At 41.1% G+C, this 20,439-nt stretch overlaps 1 protein-coding gene across 2 annotated transcripts in view; it reads right to left on the bottom strand.

Annotated features, from left to right (window-relative positions):
- cachd1 (cache domain containing 1) overlaps nt 1-13,372 on the bottom strand; it is an 86,899-nt gene extending 73,527 nt beyond the window's left edge. Inside the window, exon 1 of one of the 2 annotated variants that reach the window (XM_056378744.1) lies at nt 12,185-13,372. In XM_056378744.1, the coding sequence (XP_056234719.1) occupies nt 12,185-12,433 (249 nt within the window). In that variant the 5' untranslated portion in view covers nt 12,434-13,372. The remainder of the gene's footprint in view (nt 1-12,184) is intronic. The other variant, XM_056378743.1, reaches the window with a different exon arrangement.
- Between the last annotated feature and the right edge of the window lie 7,067 nt (nt 13,373-20,439).

Consider the following 20,439-nt stretch of genomic DNA (forward strand, 5'->3'; position numbering starts at 1 on the left):
TCAACTGTGTGTTCATGAAGTTTCTTTAGGTGCTTTCTTCCATTGGTTGTTTCAACCAGATGTCTGTCTAGAGCAGTAAATGCTAACTCCCCAGGTGTCTTATTGTTCGAATCAAACCGATGCTGCTGCCAGAAACCAAAAAACCCACATAATGTCCTTGGTGTGAAAGATTTTTTCCTGAAAATCTGATTTTAAATGGACATGGGATTCAAGCAAAACCACTGAGATTGCATCAATAAATGTTAACGACAACTGGTTTTAGAGAAGGTAATCCACCCGCCTCAGTCACCAAACAACCGATTTTTTTTTTTTTTTGTATCTTGGCAGAGAAACTAAACTGGAGACGCCACAAAGAGAACCTGAACACCGACAGAGGCAGCCAGAAAGAAAAATCAGAGGAAAACTGGCAGGTTTCTTAAACAAGTGGCCAAGAGGTAAAATGTGCTGCAAGATGATTTCAAGATGGTCCCTTCGCAACAAGAGCAATATGTTTTTATGAGTCCTGGACCCAGTGTGAGACATTATGGTTATCATTCGGGCACTGAGCTGAATAAGTTAAAAACCTGAGGGCTCGTTTATTGTGCCTTACATAAATGAGCTCTGTTCTCTGCTGGGCTGACATCACAGTCAGAAGGAAATCTCCACTACAGTGCCGAATGCTTAGCTGTTGTAAAAAAAAAAAAAAAATCCACCATGTCCACAAACTGGAGGTGCAGGTGAATCTCTGCACTGAAATAACTATGTGAAAAAAAACATACTGGAGTTCTGAATAAACACAGAGAGCAGATTTTCTTTGTTTTCTTTGGTGATCTGGGTTAATGTTGACATGCCAACAGGAGAAACCGTCCGTCTCCATGTTACACACAAAGCCTGTTTGGTTTGTCCTAAGGCTCGTCTTCCATTACTTGTGAGTCAGTCCAGATCAAATAAGCCACTCATTTGGCAGACACATAACTGAGCCCAGAGACACTGATAGCTAAACACAGCTGCAGCCACTCCATGCATGTAGCTTTATATGTGTCTGTGTTTATGTGAGGTGTGTGTGTGTGTGTGTATAGGTAGAGACAGAGATGGCGTAAGAGTGTGACTTTATGTGTTTACATGTGTTTGAAGCGCCGAAAATGTCATTTCAGTGTCTTCCCATTTTTCATCTACCACTCAAAGCTCTTACACTCCTCCTTGCCTCCTAATTAGCAAGCTGTATCATTTTTTCCCCCCTTGCCATTTTCTCTGCGAGAATAAAAACACTGCATCTCTTTTCATCTTCCGACCAGCCTTGTCTTACGGAGACAGAGGCAGAAAGTCCAAAGTTCATCTCATTAGCCCCGGTCACTTCCTGACTCATCTTCAAAGGTGGCGAAACAGCAGAAGACAAAAGGCACAGGACACAGTTTCATATACCACCACCCACAGACACAGTTACACCGAGAAATAGGAATGGGTAGCAGAGGAGATGAGAAGACGACACTGGTGGAGAAGACAGACAAAGGAGAAACTACGAACAAAAGTGCAGACACCATCTTGTCAGACCGCTCAAGAGACCTAAAGGCATGAAGGAAAACAAAAGAAAAAGAAAAACACATTGTGACACTTTTTTTCTCCCTTTCAATACCGTAAGATCATCTTAATATGAAAGCATATAAACCACAGAACTTGCAAACCCCATTGGAGCAGGGTTTTAAGCCTTCACTTATTTCTCAATTCAACTATTCCAGCAATGTTGAATCCAACAAAAACCATACATGAAAGTTATAATATCAGACCAAGACAGTAAAAGAGCTGCAGCTGCAACAAAAATAGAACTACAACCACAATGCGTAAGGTATTCTTTGACATTTAAGGAAATAGCAGTTTGCTCTCTAGCTGAGAGTTAAAAGACTGACACCCCCCTCCCTGTGTTAAAGAATGAAGCTGGAGTCGGAAGACAGTTAGCTTAGCTTAGCTTAACTGGAGGAGCAGAGTGATAAGTATGGGAGGGAGAAATAATTTAAGCAAGCAATCCTCCATAAAACCACACACTGTTACCATTATTGTTTTGCGTTTAGGTGTATTTTTGACCTTTGAACAAAGCCTGGCTAATTTTTCCCCCTGCTTACAGTCTATGCTAAGCTAAGCGCTAAGGCTAACTGCCTCCGGTGATCAATTTTCTCATCCAAGTCTGGGCAAGAAAGCGAATAAGCTTATTTTCCAAAATGTTAAACTATTCCTTCACCCAAAATTTTGTTTAGCTTCCTTGAAGTTAAATGGTTTACATACAATATTAGCCGGAAGCAGCTCAATGAAACCACAGTCAGTAATGAAACCATTAGTAAAGGGGTTATAGGTAATACCCTAAAAGCCCGCATTGGGAGCAAACAATTGCAACACTACACTTCCTAGCTTATGTGGCTAATGTTAGCTACATCATAGATTACTTAGACCTACCTGCCCAACAAACACACCGACTCATTCATAAGTATTCATACTGCCAGAGCTCTGCACCTTTAAACCGGTGCACACATTGGTTTGTGAGAAACCAATCAACAATTCAAAGAGCACAGAAAGTAAAAAGAACTAGAGAAGCACCTGAGGGTATTTCCCAGCAAATACTCAGAGCCAGACCCCACTGCCTATTGAGAAAGCTTGAAATCTCAGCAGCCACTGAGGTGACAGAAGAGTGAAGGAGAAGTTTGTGCAAATATTTCCTACTCACATTCAACCTTCTGGAGATACAGGGTTTCTGTGTTGAAGCAGTTCATGTTTGTGACTGGCTAACTGAGCCGACCCTCACAACCATGTGACCCCAGTGTGAGAGAAGCATCATATAAGTCCTCACCATCAGAGACAAAGATGCAAACTGCTGTGACAGTAGCTGTGTTTTGTGTTTGTGTGTACAAGACTCCACAGTTTGAGAACCTGCCATTTCTTGGCTTCCCTCGCTGCACATTGTCTCTTCCACTCTTCCGTCCTTCCCACCCCCTGCACCAAATTTAGCATTTTTCCCTGCACCCTTAAGCACCCTTTGCCTCAAGGAAGAACCCCAAAGCCTACTGTTACATATGCACAGTCAGGTCTTCACCCAAACGGCTGCACCTATCCAAATAAAAAAAATCTGCAAACAGGCAAATAAACTTGGATGGAAATTCGAGACATTGCTTCTCAGTAACTGAAGGTTGGGTTTACTGTGAGTTTATGTATGCAACACGGAGCTCTGGGAGAGAGGCATAAACAGAGAGAGAAAAGAGAAAAGAGGCATGAAAAACTGTCTGATCTGCTTCTCCACAGTAGGAGCTCCAACTCTCTCCTCATCGAGAATGCAAAGCCTCTTCTGCACGAGTGTGTGTGCATACTGAGGGGGATGGGGGCCTTACAAATGCATAGTGTCTGGGGGAGGGAGCTGGTCCCTCGACTCTCCTTGCCCTCCCAAATGGGTATTTTGCTCACTGCCCCCTTGCCTTCACCACAAGCACCCCCCCCCTTTTCCTTTCCCTCTCTCCCTCTCTCCCTCTCTTTCAGGGAAAGTTCATTTTGAGTCTGGCCCATTGTGGCGAGTGAAGGGACTGACTTGCTAAGGGGTGGCCTGAGGTCCCCTGGCTCACACTGCCAGGTCAGCCCTGTTGGAGCTAACTAAGTAACACTGGCAGGAATCTGGAGAGAAACAAAAAAGAAGAAGAACACAAAGCCTGGATCACTAATAAAGATCCTTTTCTCTCTCTCATTGAGTGCATTTGTTATCACTTTGTGTGTGTGTGTGTGTGTGTGTGTGTGTGTGTGTGTGTGTGTGTGTGTGTGTGTGTGTGTGTGTGTGTGTCTGTGTGTGTGTCTGTGCCAGTGTGTGCAAGAAGTAGAGTGTGAGCCTGTGTGAAGAAAGACAAGGCAGAGTGGGTGATAGTGAAAGGGAGATAAAGAGTGAGAGAGGTAATAGAGAAAGAGGGAATCATTCATTTTAAAAATGGAGAATGAGCTGATTAAACACTGCCAGTTAATTAGTTCTCCTCTTTAATACGCAGAGGACGGAGTTAGCTACTTTCACTGAAAACCTGGAGGGCTCAGCTGTATGAAGATAAACGAGGCTCAGTTCAATACACAGAATATTAGTGCTGGAAAGATTAAACAGTTCTTATGTCACCATAAAGTGTATATCTTAATGAATATCTATCTCAATATGTGATGGTATGTTTCACAATTTTTTGACACAAAACAGATAATTACAACTTGTGATTAATCGGTAATGATGTGGTTTGTCAGCCCAAGCCGTCTGCAAATTGCTTATTTTGTCTGACCAACACTCTCCAACTCAAAGATATTCAGTTTACAATGCTATGAAACACACAAACGGTTGCACTGATTAATACTACTAACTAATCAATTATTCAGCTCTATGCATGATTATGATACAATACACAGATGTAGACACGTGCATGTATGCGCACATGCAAGTGTCATCCTGATGTTTATCTCAGGTAAAACTGATAACGACAGGATGTTTGCAGCTGGAAAAAAAAAAAGAAAAAGTACTTTCCCTAATCAGACCATGTTTAACTATATTGCACTAAGATAGCAATGTTCCGTCTAGATTCCTAACATCTGAGGAGCCTGGCATTTCAGGGCAGGTCAGTATGAGATACGAGCAGGGAAAGATAGAGAGCAAGGAAAAGCAGACAAAAAGGCAAAGGCTGAGGAAGCTGCAAAAACACTGCAAAACCAATTTAAGTCAAGGCCAAACAGAGAGGAGGCCTACTTCAACTGAGAAATGTGGGAAACAGATCAAAAAGCGGTCAGATAAATGATCTGGCCACGACAGTACAGACAGATTTAAACCACAACAGCTGGTGCAGAAGGGGAAGAACATCAGTTTCATGCTCCATCGCGACCGCAGTCCAGCAGCAGCCAAGAGACGGTGCACTAGGCTGTACTTACACTGGCAAAAAAATTAAAAAGGATCTGATTGAAATGAATGGGAGTCGTGTCGTCCAAAAGCTCTGAAGAGAAAAAAAAAAACAACATATCCCTCAAAATGTTTCTCCCCCCATATCTTTCTTCCAGCAAAGTTCTAGCACAAAGTTAACTGAAACAGTTGGCTGTCGGTATATTCAAAGAAAGATGATACATGACGTCTGTTCAGGTCTCTGTGGAGGCAATTTGGCAAATTTTAAAAATGAGTATGGCCAAGTTTTGAAACGGAAAATAAAGGCACATTGATTGATTTTGGTTTTTTAACGAGGGATGAGGAGTAGGTGTAATTTTACAAAATTACAAAATTTTCTACTGGATTCTTCAGTCATCCCGATGTACAAGTTGAACTAATAGGGCAGCTATAAGACAAGAGTGAAAAACTGACCAATTATGATTATAAGACTTCATACAACACTTTATAATAGCAAAGCCCATGAAACCAACCAGTGATCTCATGCAAGAATTCATTTCATTCATTCACACAAGTATTTAAGACTAAAAAAATTGGAAATAAGGCTGTCTTTCTTCAGTTAAGAAGCAACAAGGTTTCTGTCTGCCAGCAGCACTTGATTCCCTGTCTCGTCCAACAAGTGTGGGGACTTCACCGTGTCTGGTGTGTGTACGGTTTGGAGGTTGGAGACACTGCGGTGCAAGGCGGTTGGACTCAGGCCAAGACATACAAGCAGCCCTACATTTAATGAAAACGTGGCCCTTTGCTCTGTTCTCCCCTCCATTGTGATGGGAAGATAAAGGTAACAGTCGACAGAACTGGGCTGTTTCCCTGGGTTTTGAACAGGCCAAGAATTTTAAAGACTGATATGAAAGTCATGCCAAGTTTTAAAACTCTGCAGACGTTGCTGTGGGACTTTGCAGCTGTTGGCAGAGAGCCTTTTTTTTTTTTATGAATAAATAAGATCCTTAATTTCAGTCTAACAATGCAACATTTAAAATACAGAAAAGTTTAGTTTGGAAAGGAGGTCACATACAAACAACTTATCACCCCAGTTATCACGTTCATTTTTAATTCAGCTCGGATAAAAACAAGAAACAAAAAGACATAACTCTAAAAAGGACACACGCAAACAGAACAGAAAAACATGGAGTTATAAATTCTTCATGTATCAGCAGCAACTTGGGACGAAGAATCCAATAACTGAGCAAGAAAGCAAGTAAGTGTAAAAAAAAAATGTTTTTATAAAAGTCTCCTGCTAATACCAGTTTGGACCAAAAGCAACAGTTAAAATAGAAAAAGGTGCAGAGAGTTGAGCACAGCCACAAAGGGCTCATAAACCACTGAGGTACGTCAAGATATATGGCTGGACTCAAAACCAACAAATGCAAAACACCTGTAGGAGGAAGTTTGAGTGTATCGATGGGTCGACAAAACACAGGACTTTCGCATGGAAGACCGTTGTTTTTTTCCCCCGTAAGGAAATACGTACTTTGCTTTTTTTAATTCAAACCATGATCTTAGCCTAAACCTAACCAAACCGCGACTGTTCATCAACCTTTATCAAGTTCGTATTATTGTTACCATGACGACGGGTCGTATCCAAGCGGCAATCTCAGACTCCACAGACAGCTAGTGGAGAAGGAGGAAAATATTTTGCCATTGGCATGAACGGCTAAAGCATAGTATCTAATATGGCTCCTAAGTCTGATCCCAAACAAGGTTCACTACTCATTGAAAGACATCAGTATGCTTTAAACTAAGTGTTTGTCAGACTGTCTAACAGTGTCCGAAAACTTCCCAATATCAAAACTGCGTCAATCAGCAACTTTTTTTTTTTCTTTTACTTTCTGAAAGAGTCAATCAAACGATGATGCCATGCCCACGTCACGCAGCCATCGGCCAGGTGTGTGGAGGTGAGAGACTATGCAGCGTTTGAACTTATCAAGCTCTTCTTCCACACAATTACCTCTATAACTTTTCGTACAGTCTTTCGAAACACCTACCATAGGTATTAAAAGGTGAACACGGGTTACTAGAATCAGACAGGAAAACTACAGTATCCCTTTCAGCAGAAAAAACCCTTCTTGGCTACAAAGACGCTTGAATGCAACGTTATTAAATGAATGTGACCACAAAACACAAAATGTTATAAAACCTAGATTCTGTGGTTTAGCTGTGATAAGATCTTCAGGGTCTTGTGTGAAGTTGTGAAAGGGAATAAAGAGGTACTTCACCAGCAACCTTAGAGTTTAGCTCAGTATCCCACTTTATACATGGATTGTAACAAATAACAAGGAGCAGTATCCATCCTCTGCCATTGGTAAGTTCCCATATTCTGTCATTTGCAACAGGGCACCAACTGGGAATAGTTGGTTATATTATGTAACCTCTGTGCCCTGAGGGGAGGGGAACAAAAAGAGCTCCATTATATCCTCAACAAGACAAGTTCAAGAATGTGCTTAGAGATATATTTGACACAAGTGTTCGTTTGCCCTTTGGATGACTGTTTTTGTGAAGAAAAAATGTTATACATGTCCTCTTCTTTCATAAAGCCTGTGTTATATATACTATTACATATTCAATTGAACATGCAGTCAACATCTACCAGCCCTGCATGGAGTGCTATAACATGGCAGATTAGATGTGCTGTGGTTCATACATACATTTAGCTTATAATTATGAATTGAAAATAATTGGACATTTGCAATGGCGCAAAACAAAGAGAAACACAGACTCTAAGTGAAAAGAGAGGATGAGAGAGAGATAGTTATAGTCCCACATGTAGCAGAGGGCCTGCGAGGCTCAGAGTAACCTTGACTGTTTGAGCACACAGCCATGTAGGCAATGCAGTAAGAGGCAAGAAGACTTTGAAGCTGTGCTGCAGAGAACCTAGCAGGAATCCTGATGTCCCGCTGTACATCCTCAAACCCCCCTCCTCCCTATCCGCCCGTCTCTGCAACGGATTCAACATAAAGCGAGGAAAAGAGAAGAAACGCAGCGAACGCACCCCAGAGACAGACAAAGGAGAGAGATTCAAATAAAAGGCAGGTGGAACGAAGGAAGACATTCATACATGGTAAAACAAACCTAATCAAATTGTCTGGTCCAAGTGAAAGAAAACAACAAAGCAGGAATCTGGGCTCTGTTGCCCTTGGACCAAACCCAAACCAGAAAATCACAGGCTAATGACAGCGCCAGAGCTGCCCCCAATTTTCCCTTTTCCTGCACAAACCTCCACTGCCCTCAAATTACTATCAATATTCAATTAGGGGGCCGGGGATACAGGACGAGCTGGCCTCAATAACAAACCACACTTCTCTGTGGATTATGACCCTTAAAACTAACACAGTGAAATTTCCTGCATAAATAAATCAGCCAATAAGGCGTAAATACCCTCTCAGTAAAAGCAATTGGGTCTTGGACTTTTGACACAGTGATGAGTGATCTCTCCTTGGCTTCACAATCTATGCATGCCTTTACGATGAAGTTTCCAACAGTGATGGAGCCCCTGTTGCTGTAGCTGTAGGTGGGAACATGTACCGTGGTCCTGGCTCTGGCGGGCGCCCACGTGACAAGAGTAGCACCAGGCACCACGTTTTTTTTTTTTTTAATAACACGGAAAAGGGAAAGGAGGTTGAATTTCATATTTAGTCCCAATCCTAAATCCAGATTGCCATGTAAAACCTCCTGCTTTAAGCCACAGAAAATCTGTCATGGAACGCTCATTAGTTACATATCAGAGAAGTCTACTTTCACAACAACCAGACAGAGGAGTCGCACACAAGAAATCATTGTCATAAATCTTTCTGAAAGATAAGATATAGTTTCCGGGAGTGGGAGATTAAACAGAGAGAGGTCTGAGAGAGAAAGCGGGACACCGACGAATCAAAGATACAACAAATAGTGTGAATTAGCAGCAGCTCAACAAAAGCTACACTGAAGCCTTTTCAAGTAGATAACACATCAAACACAAGGACATTGTGATTTGTAAATAATGTGAAAGTAGAATATTTCCACATAATGGAATAATGGAAATAGAACTGACATCACCACTGTAGTAAACAGCTGAAATAATTGTTCTAGAGGCAACAGAATACACTGATAAAGACACCAACTGTAAAAGAAAGGGCTGCAACTAACCATTGTTTTGCCTGACCAACAGCATACACACACCCACAGATATGAGCGTTTACTTTCATACCACACAAAGAAAAGCACCGAATCATCATATTCTAGAGGCTGGAACCTGCAAATGTTTGGCATCGATGCTTAAAAATGACTCCAATCCGATATCAACATGGTAGCCAGTTATTTTTATGTTGATTGACTAATCAGCTCTGAAATATGTATGCTGTGTTACTGTTATGAACCTGTACCCTTTACAGTTAATCCATGATCAGATTTAAATGAATTGTAGACAACTGTAGCAGAAGTGTGTCTTTAAAAAAAAAAAAAGATTTTAAAATATTAAGCTGAGAAAACACATACTACGCTGAAAGCTTTGAAAAGTTGACCCATCAACTTAAACAAAGTGTCAACTGTACACCCTTATGTCCCCTGATAATTGAGTAACTCAATGACAGATTGAACAAGGCTGACCCAGTGACTCAGTGAAGCACTGACAAGGCGAGCCTCAAATTACACATCTGCCAGAGAATGAGGGGTGGAGTGGAGAGGGTTAGAATTACAGTTTAAATGGAGATGCTGGGATGTTCACTTGATAGGAAAAACCTTCAGATCTCATCTGAAACAGTACAGCACTAAGAGATAAAGAATGTCAGCTGAAAGTCAATGATTCAGTTTGGATAAAAACATGTGGAGGAAAAAAAAAAAAAAAACACAGTGGAAAAATCAGCCTCCAGCACTGCACAGGGAAAAAATGGAAATGCCAAAGAGACAGAAAGATAAAGTGAAATCCAGTTCAACTGACACACCTGCAGTCTGAGAGTCAGGCCACATATGAGCAGCAGAGCAGGTGTCCGCACAGCCAGCATGGAGGACAGATTCCTGCAGTTGTTTTCACGGGCAGATGCAGGCTGTTTTTACTGGATGCACGTCTCTTACATTCGAGGAAAACCGCCTTCACAAATCCATGAAATGCACCGTTTCTATCAAACTCTCATTAGCTTCTTGCCAAGTCAGATTTTCACAGTTTGTACAACACGATCGTCTCAAACCTGTTTTCCCACGATACAGAGGAATGATGCCGAATGCGTGTTTTTTCATGATGATTTGACAGGGCAATATAAAATTTAAATGAGTCATGAAATATTAAGTGAGAGTGACAAAAGCCGTAATTGTTTTGCATTAATTGCATCTTTGAAGCTAATAGAAGAATTTTTCTCTGAGGAGAGAAAAGAAAAAGAAAAAATGGCAGAGATGGGAGGAAAAGAAGAACACTGAAATTTAAAGGGGAGTGATCAATGTTTTGTGCATACAACAACAGCAACAAAATGGGGAGAGGAGGAAAAAGACAGAAATTGAGGATAAACCGAAGCTCAGGTCACGAGTGGTGACAAAGGCGGATCCATGGGGATCAGAGGAAGCCCTCAAAGCCGCCTCCCAGAGCTGGGATGAAGGCGGCTCTGTGTGGAAGCAGAGAAGATGAAACACCATTTGGGGCTGGGGCCCCCCTGCTGCCTCGCCTCTGTGTTCAGGGCCTGTGAGCTCCTCTGCCTCTGAAGTGCAAAAAAAAAAAAAAAAAAAACCCTCACACCCAGCACTGCTGCACCCTGCGCCTTCTGCCATTTGGTGACTCGGTGCAGCTCGACACAGACGGACGTGGCAGAGAGGTGTTTCTGCTAGGTTTTCATAGTGCATGTATAAAGGAAATATTTTCAGAAGCTACAAAAAGGTGGTATTTTTTGGTATCTTCACTAAATTGTTGCTGACACTTTTTGTGGATCAACTAATCAATTAATGAACTAAACATCTCAGTTCAACACTCCATAATCAATCAGTGTTTAATATATGAATATGCTCTTCAAAATGTGGGGTTTCTGGTCATAGAAACTGGTCATGACTCCAACAAGGCAGAAAAATGACACAACCACGAACCATGTTACTTCAAAATAAAAAACACAAATCATGTCAGTAGAAGCTGAAAGTATGAACTAAATTAATCTATAATTTGATGATTAATTAATGTGTTAGGCACAAAATGCCAAAGACAAAAAAAAAGAATGGCCCCATCTTCTCAGATCAAAAATCTGCTCCTTTTCTCCTTTATATAGACATACTTGTAAACTGAATATATTTGGGTTTTAAACTGATGGATGGACATGACAAGCAATTTGAAGGTGTGTCCTTGTGAGAACTGGGAACTTCTGAAGGGCATTTTCTGACATTTTACCAACTTAACATTTAACCAAAGGAAACGCTGGCTGCAGCTAGTTGTAATGAAATCTGATCAAACCCCAGCTGATGTCTCTGTTCACATGCTGTGCAAACTCGATCTGATTAATTGTCTGCATTTATTCATAAACAGCATCAGTTCTCATTGTGTCCGAACGCTGGTTTTCTGAATGGACTTCAGGCTGCAATCAAATAAAAAGGGATTTAACCGCATAAACCGATGTACAGGAGACCTATATTTTCTCTGATCCTCATGCAGACTACCCAGCTGAATTATCACTTGCTTCTTTTTTTTTACCCGTACAATGGCATGTGTCAGTCTTTATAACGAGGCATAAATCATCTGACCTCCACCTCACAGTTAACTGTATCAAGCTGGTGCTATTTAGGAAGGATAGAGGCCGATCCTTTCATAGAAAGTACAATGAAATGCTGCTTCATGGCTGACTGCTCATGATGATCATTGTGGGTGACAGTTTATCCTCGTGTTTCATTTTCCTGTCCAGCGGACACAGGCAAACGCGCACACATCCAATGTGTCAAAATACATGTGATCTTTGATTAGAAAAAAAAGGAACCAGATGAGGAAGGAAATAAGAAAGGTGAAACACAAGCTGCCCAGGAACACCGAACCTCCAGCGTGTTGATGTCCCAGATAAACGCGTCCTAACTTCAAAGCGCCTGTTGTTGCACTGCAACACAGAGCGGAGCAACACTGGCAACTAAAGAGCTTATTGTTTCGTAACACTGCAACGTTTCTTTCAACAAAGTTTCCCCCTGTGATTATTACATTGTTTTAGTGTGTAGCTGTATTTCACCAACTGTTTGAGCCACTTTTTTGGGGGGGGGGGGGGGGGATTTCAAACCGGCTACAGCTCGAAGTGCCACATGAATACCTCACAGTTTCACACAAAAACAAATTCAACGGCAATTCTCTTTTACCTGCATAGTAAAGACTCCCAGCTCCTGAGAGGACAGCTTTTTCATTTGATCGGCCAAAACTTGCGCTTCTTCCAGGATGGAAAACTCCGACTCAGCTCCGCAATATCCACAAGAAAGAGCTGAGCAGATTAAAACGAAGCTCCACGAAAAAGCCAACAAGCCCGTGTTAAACCGAAGGTGTTTATCCCGGAAAGCAGCGCGCGTATTCGGCGTCAAAACCACGGATCTCCCCCCTGTCCGCCTCGCCATGATGGCTGTGGTTCTGCAGGCTGGAGAAACACGGGAGTCTGAACTGGTGGCGGAGGGAGAAAAAAAAAACTTCAAGGGAAACTACTTTTACAACTTTGCAGCGTTGAGGACGTGTGCTCTTTCTCTCCTGTGCGAGTCTCCAAAAACATTTCTGGCCGCGCAAACCATCGCACCTCCTTGAAATCCCGCAAGAGAAGAAAACATATCCATGCGTGAAAGAGGATATGGCTTTTCTTTTCTTTTCTTTTTTTTTAAAACGCTGTCGGTGTTCCGTCTTCGATCAGTCGCTCCAACTCCTGGAAGTCTGGCAAAGTGTGTGTGTGTGTGCGTGTGTGTGTATGTGTGAGCCGGAGAATCACCACAGTGGGGGTGAAAGTGGGAGGCGTGGAAAACACAAGAGTCCTACCGGAGCCTGGATCTCTGGATCAATGGATCAGGGTTTCATTATGCCTTCAACCGGGCTACTGCTGGGAAAGGAGCCATCGTAATAAAAACCTGCATTTGAGGCGTAACCCACAAAGTAGCCTCCATAAACAGCCAGGGATTTTTTTTTATCTTTATGATTAAGTTACAGATGAATCATCCGTTGCAAGGTTTTTAAAAACGTCCACAACCCCTTGGCTGATTAAAAAAAAAACCCTTAAGGACATGAGACCATATCAGTGACTGACCCCTCAGCATTTCATTCTTTAACATTTTGTTCAGCCTTTTTTTTTTTGCAACATCAAACCCTTTTAACTGTTAACTCCACTCCAACTTGTAATGGGGGGTGGATTCATTAACATATCAACTGCATGCATTACTCACTCTTTTGTCATGGGGTCCATTTTGTGATGAATGAGTCCTCAAAATATTCTATTCACGGCAGTGCCGTTTATGAGCCCTAGATGTGGCGTTACTTACAGCCTCTTACACATTTCCTTTTGTTTAGGCTGCAGGATCATTGGATGTTTTTTGAAAACAGCACTGTCTCTGTGTGACAGAGAGTTGTAAAACAACAGTTGTCATTCAAATTCCAAAAAAATAGAATAAAATGAATAAAGAGACACTTTTTCTTTATTTCCATCCGGGAGAGCAGATGATGTAAAGGTCCACACAGGTACGTATAGAAAGCTGTGCTGGTGATACATGTACCACTGTGGCTCTGTACGTGAAACCGATGCGTGGGAAAACAAAGTGCAGCATTTGTAAGAACATGAATGAAAGCAGTAGTAGAAAGGGTGTAGTAACCGTCAGAGACTCCGCTCCTGTAATAATCCACTTCATGGTTTTACTACAGCTTCACTTTGACTTTGGCGGAGCAGAGGCTTGTGTGTGTGTGTGTGTGTGTGTGTGTGTGTGTGTGTGTGTGTGTGTGTGTGTGTGTGTGTGTGCGCGTGTGTGTGTGTGTGCGTGTGTGTGTGTTTGGGCGATCCACATTGTGATTGCTGGCTGCAAAATAAAAACCAGTGACAGATAGCTCATTTGGTAAAGAGTCTTGTAGTCAAGTCCGATGTCGTGAAGTTCTGAAGCATAACAGCACTTCAGCCCATCCAACAGCTGACCTCTAATCGCTGCTCTCCCTCCCTTGCTCTCTCCTTCACTTCGTCGTGTTGAGTGTATTTGATTTGCAGCTGCACAGCTGGTCTCTTCTCAGCCATCTCACTGCTTCTCTTTTTCTTTTTCTTTTTGGGGAGATTCTTTATGGTCAACCAACATTTCATTTAGGGCACAAAAGGCCTGTTCCATGGCTGCTGGAACAGGGAAATATCGAATCACAAACACACAAAAAACATCATCTTACAAACTGTCATAAAGTGTATTATCCAGGTTCACTTTGTGGGCTTATTTCAAACGCCAGGTTTTACATTTTCTTTTGTAAATTTGGATTTAGGACATTTTATGACTTTTTGGTGATATGCAAACATTCAATTTCACTAAAGGAAGACTTTACTATCAGTTGAGTAACATCTCATGAGGTTTGGTTTGGTAACCTCTTACTGAAGGCGCCTTAGGATACATACACTCTTCTGAACGCCTGCTGTCGCAACATGTAACTCCAGGGTTGCCAGATACTGAGCTTGAAACTTATGTTTGCTGTGTGACTGTCAGATTGAATCACAGGACACTGTAGCTTTCTGGAAATGACTAAATGACTGAGTTTGTTCAGGGGTGAGATTATCAGTGGCACCTGATCACAAATGATTTACAGAATATGATATTGCTGTTTTTGATGTATCATAAAACCTGATACCACTGTGCAGCTCAGTGTCTATTCATGCTTATTCACATTTCACATATTTGCCAGAAGTAATTACATATGTTACTCTGTGCCAGATCTATCCTTAACTTTTAAGGATTGCCTGCAGAGGCACGCGATACACAGATGGACTGAGATCAAAAACACACCTTCTGCCCAACACTGTTAGTCATGTAATGAGGCCCCTGGTGGCATTGTACTGCTTGCTTTATGTGTCAATCACACCAGACCTGAAAGTAGCGTCCTCTCGGTTTTTAATCCATCAGCTCATATCAATGGTCAATATATATCGTCATGACAGTCATGGGAGTCTACTGAAGAAACAAATGTAGTTGTGAAGTGTTTGAGCCGCAGTAACTGTACACGACTCTGTTACACAAGTCTTTGCACAGTAAATGTTTGGTCTAAAGCAGCTACGTATAACAGCAGTACGCTATGTCCTTTTACCATTAACTGTGTGATGATTATTTTTCATATTCATGATACATCAATTGCTGGAGAGTTGGCTTATATAAATATATAATTAATGCATAATTTCTATGTTTTAGTCAGCCAGTCAACCAGGTTTAGTCATGGTTTTGATCATAGTGAGGATAGAGCAGCCTGCCCACCACGATTGTTTCACACTGGAGCCAAAATAACTTCAATGCCTCTTGAGTGAAATATCATCTGTCAAATAGAGAAATAGTTTTGGTGTGTGGTATTTAGAGAAGGAAAAATCAAGTTGAAAAACTTGCATTTGTTACATGGCCTGCAGTGAAATTCATTGTGAGATCTGTAAACAGTCATTTTATTGAATGCTGAATTTATTGAAACTGCTTTTTCAGGCTGTACCTCTCATAAGATTTTTTATTTTATTTTACTGAACTCTTTTTTTTCTTTTGCTGCTTCCAATTGTCCTCTCATGACTTAATACAAATGGATTGCTCTGCTTATAAAAGGCAAGTGTGATTGATGCAGTCGGAGAACACACAGCTTTCCAGACTGTGCTCTGCAGCAGGAAGAGAGTCCCTGACTTCAGACTTTGCTATGTTCCTGAATGGGTCACTTGTCTGGGTCTTTGGCTGCCGACTCCATCAGATGTTTGCACGGCCGTCAGATGCTTTTAGACACTTGCAAACACAAGGATGTTTGTTAAGTGGTTAGATGTAGTGTGTGCACCACATACATTATCAGTTCCCTGGAAGATCCCTGTTTTCTAGGGATTGTGTTGTTTCACCTTCAGCTCTCAAACCTGTAGTTTATTTGCACATTGTGTTAGGTGTTCTTTATTTATGAGGGCAGAAATGATAAGTTTTTTGAAGGGAACTCATTTCCTGAATTAGTTGAGATATTTGTGCAGGAGAAAATTGCTAAAGATCCTTGTGCAAACATTTGAAAGAATGTATAAATTAACATAATTTAAAGCACACCAAAATAACTCAAAGTATAATTTTAACACCACAAGTTTTTAAAATCACATGGTCAATTTCTCTCCTCCCAGCCACAGAGGAAGAGCTGACCTCATCAAAGCTAAGTGAGAGAAGTGTTTATGAGTCTGCAGGATTTTTAAAAACATACTCAACTCACTCTGCGCCACACCTGTTAATGTGTGTATGTGTATGAATGTGTTTGTGTTCTTGTACATGAATGTGTGTCGTGCTACAGCAGGTGCACCCTGTTCACAGCGCAGGCAAAGAGATGTTCAGAGGAAAAGATTTGACATGTTTTGCATTCTAGATTTCCATTAATACAAAAGACTGTTTGTCACCTCCACCAGGTTATGTTCTCATGTGCGTCTGCTTGTTGGTCGGTTTGTTTGTTCTCAGAATTATGCAAAAAGTACTGAACCGATTTGCACCAAACGCGGTGGAGGGATGAGGCATGAGCCAGAGAAGAACCCGTTAAGGGTCTGTGTTGTTTGACATTGGCCTTAGCAGAGGTCGGTGCTCTCCGAGTACCATTTTAGTTTAAGGTCAGTGACATGAAGAAAACAGATCTTTCAGATATGGAGCATTCATCTCATCAAGAGCACCAAATAGCTCATGCTTGACTTCTAAGAAAAGCATCATGAGGAAACAATGTCACCAAACTGGTCCTTTAATTGCAGAGATCTTAGGCAGGCTTGTACAGCAGTAAACCATGCCACTACATATGAGCTAACACAGGTGTGAGTCTAGGCCACAAATAGAAACCGCAGCACCAGTTTGAGTTGCACTTATTGTTTTTTCACTTTAGCTCTTGGATCATTGTCAGACTGCAGCTCAGCCAAAACGCTGCGTCTGTCTGTGAAATGACTAATCCTGACTGGCGTATCTCTGTGGAGAGAGCACTGCTGGTTTATTCAGAGACAAATATGTCATTACACGAGAAAACGGTTAGGGGTCTTCATTAACGGAGACAGAAGGATTTTGTTTTACAGGATTAGCCTTTTTAGCCTTTTTATTTTTTTTAATTACAACATAAACCCACAGAGCCACCTGGTTTGGGAAGATAAATGGTAGAAGAAGAGAAAGTGCGGCTGATTAGTCCAGGATTCAGGATTTGTGAATATATTAAATGAGATCTGGGCTGAGATGCGTGGAGGTCCTCTTCAAAGCATGACAGGAAGACTGGCATTTCACATCTGGCTTCAAAGACTGTGACTGAGATTTCTTTTGACATGTAAACAGGATATATTTGGCTCAGGATCTAGTATTACTTTAGTTACCTGCGGAAGTGGTGCACCAATGCTAGATTATGTGAGGTTACACAACTCTTAGTATAAAAATACAGTTGAGTTAGGGTTGGTATCTTTGTGTGCTACAACTGGATTTTCTCATGCCGTGTAAATGAAGCCAAAAGCAAATGCAACTGACAGAGCATGACAATTTCCCACTGCAATAATCAGTAAACACTGGGGTTGATACTGACATGTGGAGGCTTGTTAGACTTGTACAGCAACACTCTTCCCGACAAACAAGGGCCTTACATAACATAGGAGGTATGGTATGCAAGTGAGAAATAATAGGTGGAAATGACCACGGAAACACTAGCGGCACACAGAGCATCTGCTGGAGAAAGTCTCTTAAATGAACTCCTTCACTCGAAGATGCACAGCGAGAGAATGAAAACAAAATATACTGTCTATACAGCTGCTGCAGCATTTTTCTTACGCATTCATTTTTTGTTGTCATTTAAATTGTTAGTTGGCAGTTTTAAATCAGCCCTTTCTTTACCTATGGGACAGGCACGCAGCGGAAAGCAGCTTGTTTGATCACATCTTCTGATCTTTTGTTTCCTGTTCCTCTCAGGAAAACTTTGGTAATACCTTAACCTTTAATCCAGCACCATCACCAGGTCAGGATTTTAATTCAGTTATTCAGTACAACACTTTGGATTATGGCCAAATATCCTCACTTGTACTTGTTGTTGATGTTTACTGCGAATTAGCAAATGTTAGCAAATAAACAGTAGACAGTGTACCTGATAAACTTCAGCAGATTGGCTTTGTCACTGTGAACATAGAGCGTTTAGGTCAAAGCACAGCCACAACAAGCTGCTAATGTACAGTAAAAGTGGATCTGTCTGATTTTTAAGGTTCATTTTGGCTGGGTCAAAATTGCATTAACTCTCATTTTACTGTTTTTTTCTGTTGATTAAATAAATGTTTTCTTTAAAGGGATGAGATGGGGTCCTTTAGTGAAAATTGTGCTTAGCTGAGCAAAATTAAACCGTGTTGTCCTTAGATGTACAGGAGGACATTGTTGTGGTAAACCAGGGATTAACTTTGCTGGCATCACATTATAGTTTCACTCTGTGCTGACTGTTGTTTGTTGCTCTGTGGATCTTGCAGATGTAGTTCTGTTTCTTGTTGCGTGTACTGCATGCAATGGTGGATTAGAGATCCACAAATATGCCTTTGATGAGAGGAGTCTGGTCACTTTTCATGTTAAAAACAGATGAATAACACAGATCACGCTTAGAAGTAAAAATGACAAAGTACAAGATAAAATATATAGACATGGAAATCAACCTGCTTTCATGAATTATGGATACGTTGAGGTATGAGGTTGCATGACAACGGTCAAAATACATTGCCTAAGTGTCCTCACCACAGCTCTTGCCATCTTTTCCCCCCAGCTGGTCCTGGGTCAGCCTCAAAACCACTCAGAGGAAATGTTCTGGGTACAGCTGCTCCTAATACCCTCTCTGGTTTAGACACCAGCATCATCATGACAAGGAAAATCATCATTCATTTTCTGTTCATGTCTAATCAGTGAGCCCATCAGAAAGATGAAGGGAGGAGAATGAAAGATGGTTCAACATGCAAAAAAAAAGTTGCTGTTTTGTTGCTCTCATCCATCCATAATCATTCATGTCATTCCAGTAGATATATGTTAACATAATGAACACATTAGTCCAACAGAACCATTGTAAAAACATCAAACATGATATGTAGAAAATTACCCTCTCAAGTACTCTAAACACCAATTACATCAGATAGCATACAAGTACAGAGGAGGGATACTGACTGACTAACCTGATTTTCTCTCTTGATGACCATGGCGCCTCGGTGATCACCCCGTGGTAAAAACAGAAATCGCTTTAGACGTAAACAACCTCCCAGTTCCCAGCTGACGTGAACTCACTGGCAGCTTCAGAGCTTCAGCTTCAGAGTCTCTGGGCAGCCATCCATCTGCAGACAGGAAACGCTCCGGGGACAAACTAGCTGGGCCCAGTTCTTCTTAATGCATGACAGACCCCTGCGCTTCACATGGCCATGAAAGAAGGACAGAGCCAGGCGAAAAAAAAAAGAAAAAGAAAAAGAAAAGAAAAAAAGAGATGAGAAATGGATGGAAGACAGAGAGGCTCACATTGTTCAGGGGTCACAGACAAACACGGAGACGCAGCTGGACATAATATTTATTGACCCGAGTGACCTTGAAACCCCTTATTACATAATTACCAATGCGTTTTATAAGACGAATAATGAAAAAAGTTCTATCGGACCCGTAACCAGCGGTGTAGCACAGAAATCTGGGCCTCATTCATATACACATCAGTTTACTTCTTTACTTCATTAAGATATGCAAGTACAATAAAAATATAAAATAAAACCTATGATACTAAATATGTTTTATAAATATATTTAAGCCCTTGTTTCTCAACATAATGTATAGTTACCATGTGATCATTTATAAGGTTTGCTTGGAGAACATTATATAGCATTATTTCCTTCATTCTTTACTGTCCTCTACACTGCAAAAATGATTACTGTGTTCAAGCAAGTATGTGTTTGTTCAACCAATATAAATTATGATCCTACTAAAAAGTAAAGTAAAATTCAATTTGCAGGCTGTTAAAATGTTCATGCCATTCACATTTTTGACCTCTGGTTTTTTATATTTGAATATTTCTCCCACTACGTCTCTCCTGCCTTTAAAAACAACATGATAATAAAGAGTATAGCACAACTAGATTTATACAGATAGCAAGAATTCACCAACAGTTAGAATGAAAAGAGGCATGAAGCAAAAGGTGAAAACAAAGAATTAAATTGGTTACAAAGTCAGTATACCTACAGGTGTGTAAGGTGAGCTTTTTTGTCATAATACTGCACATGTCAATAATAATCTAAGCATGACTGAAAGTAAGTATAACCTATCAGCATAACATGACTGAACCACCCATGTCGCTTGTTTGTCAAAAAAAAAAAAGTTGTGTCTCTGAGGCTGATGGGAATATCAGGTAGGTAAATTAGCACATTAACTCAAGTGCTGTAGCCTACCTACAGATTTGATGTACT

Source organism: Seriola aureovittata, chromosome 6, assembly GCF_021018895.1.
Source record: "Seriola aureovittata isolate HTS-2021-v1 ecotype China chromosome 6, ASM2101889v1, whole genome shotgun sequence".
NCBI classification, from domain to species: Eukaryota; Metazoa; Chordata; class Actinopteri; order Carangiformes; family Carangidae; genus Seriola; species Seriola aureovittata.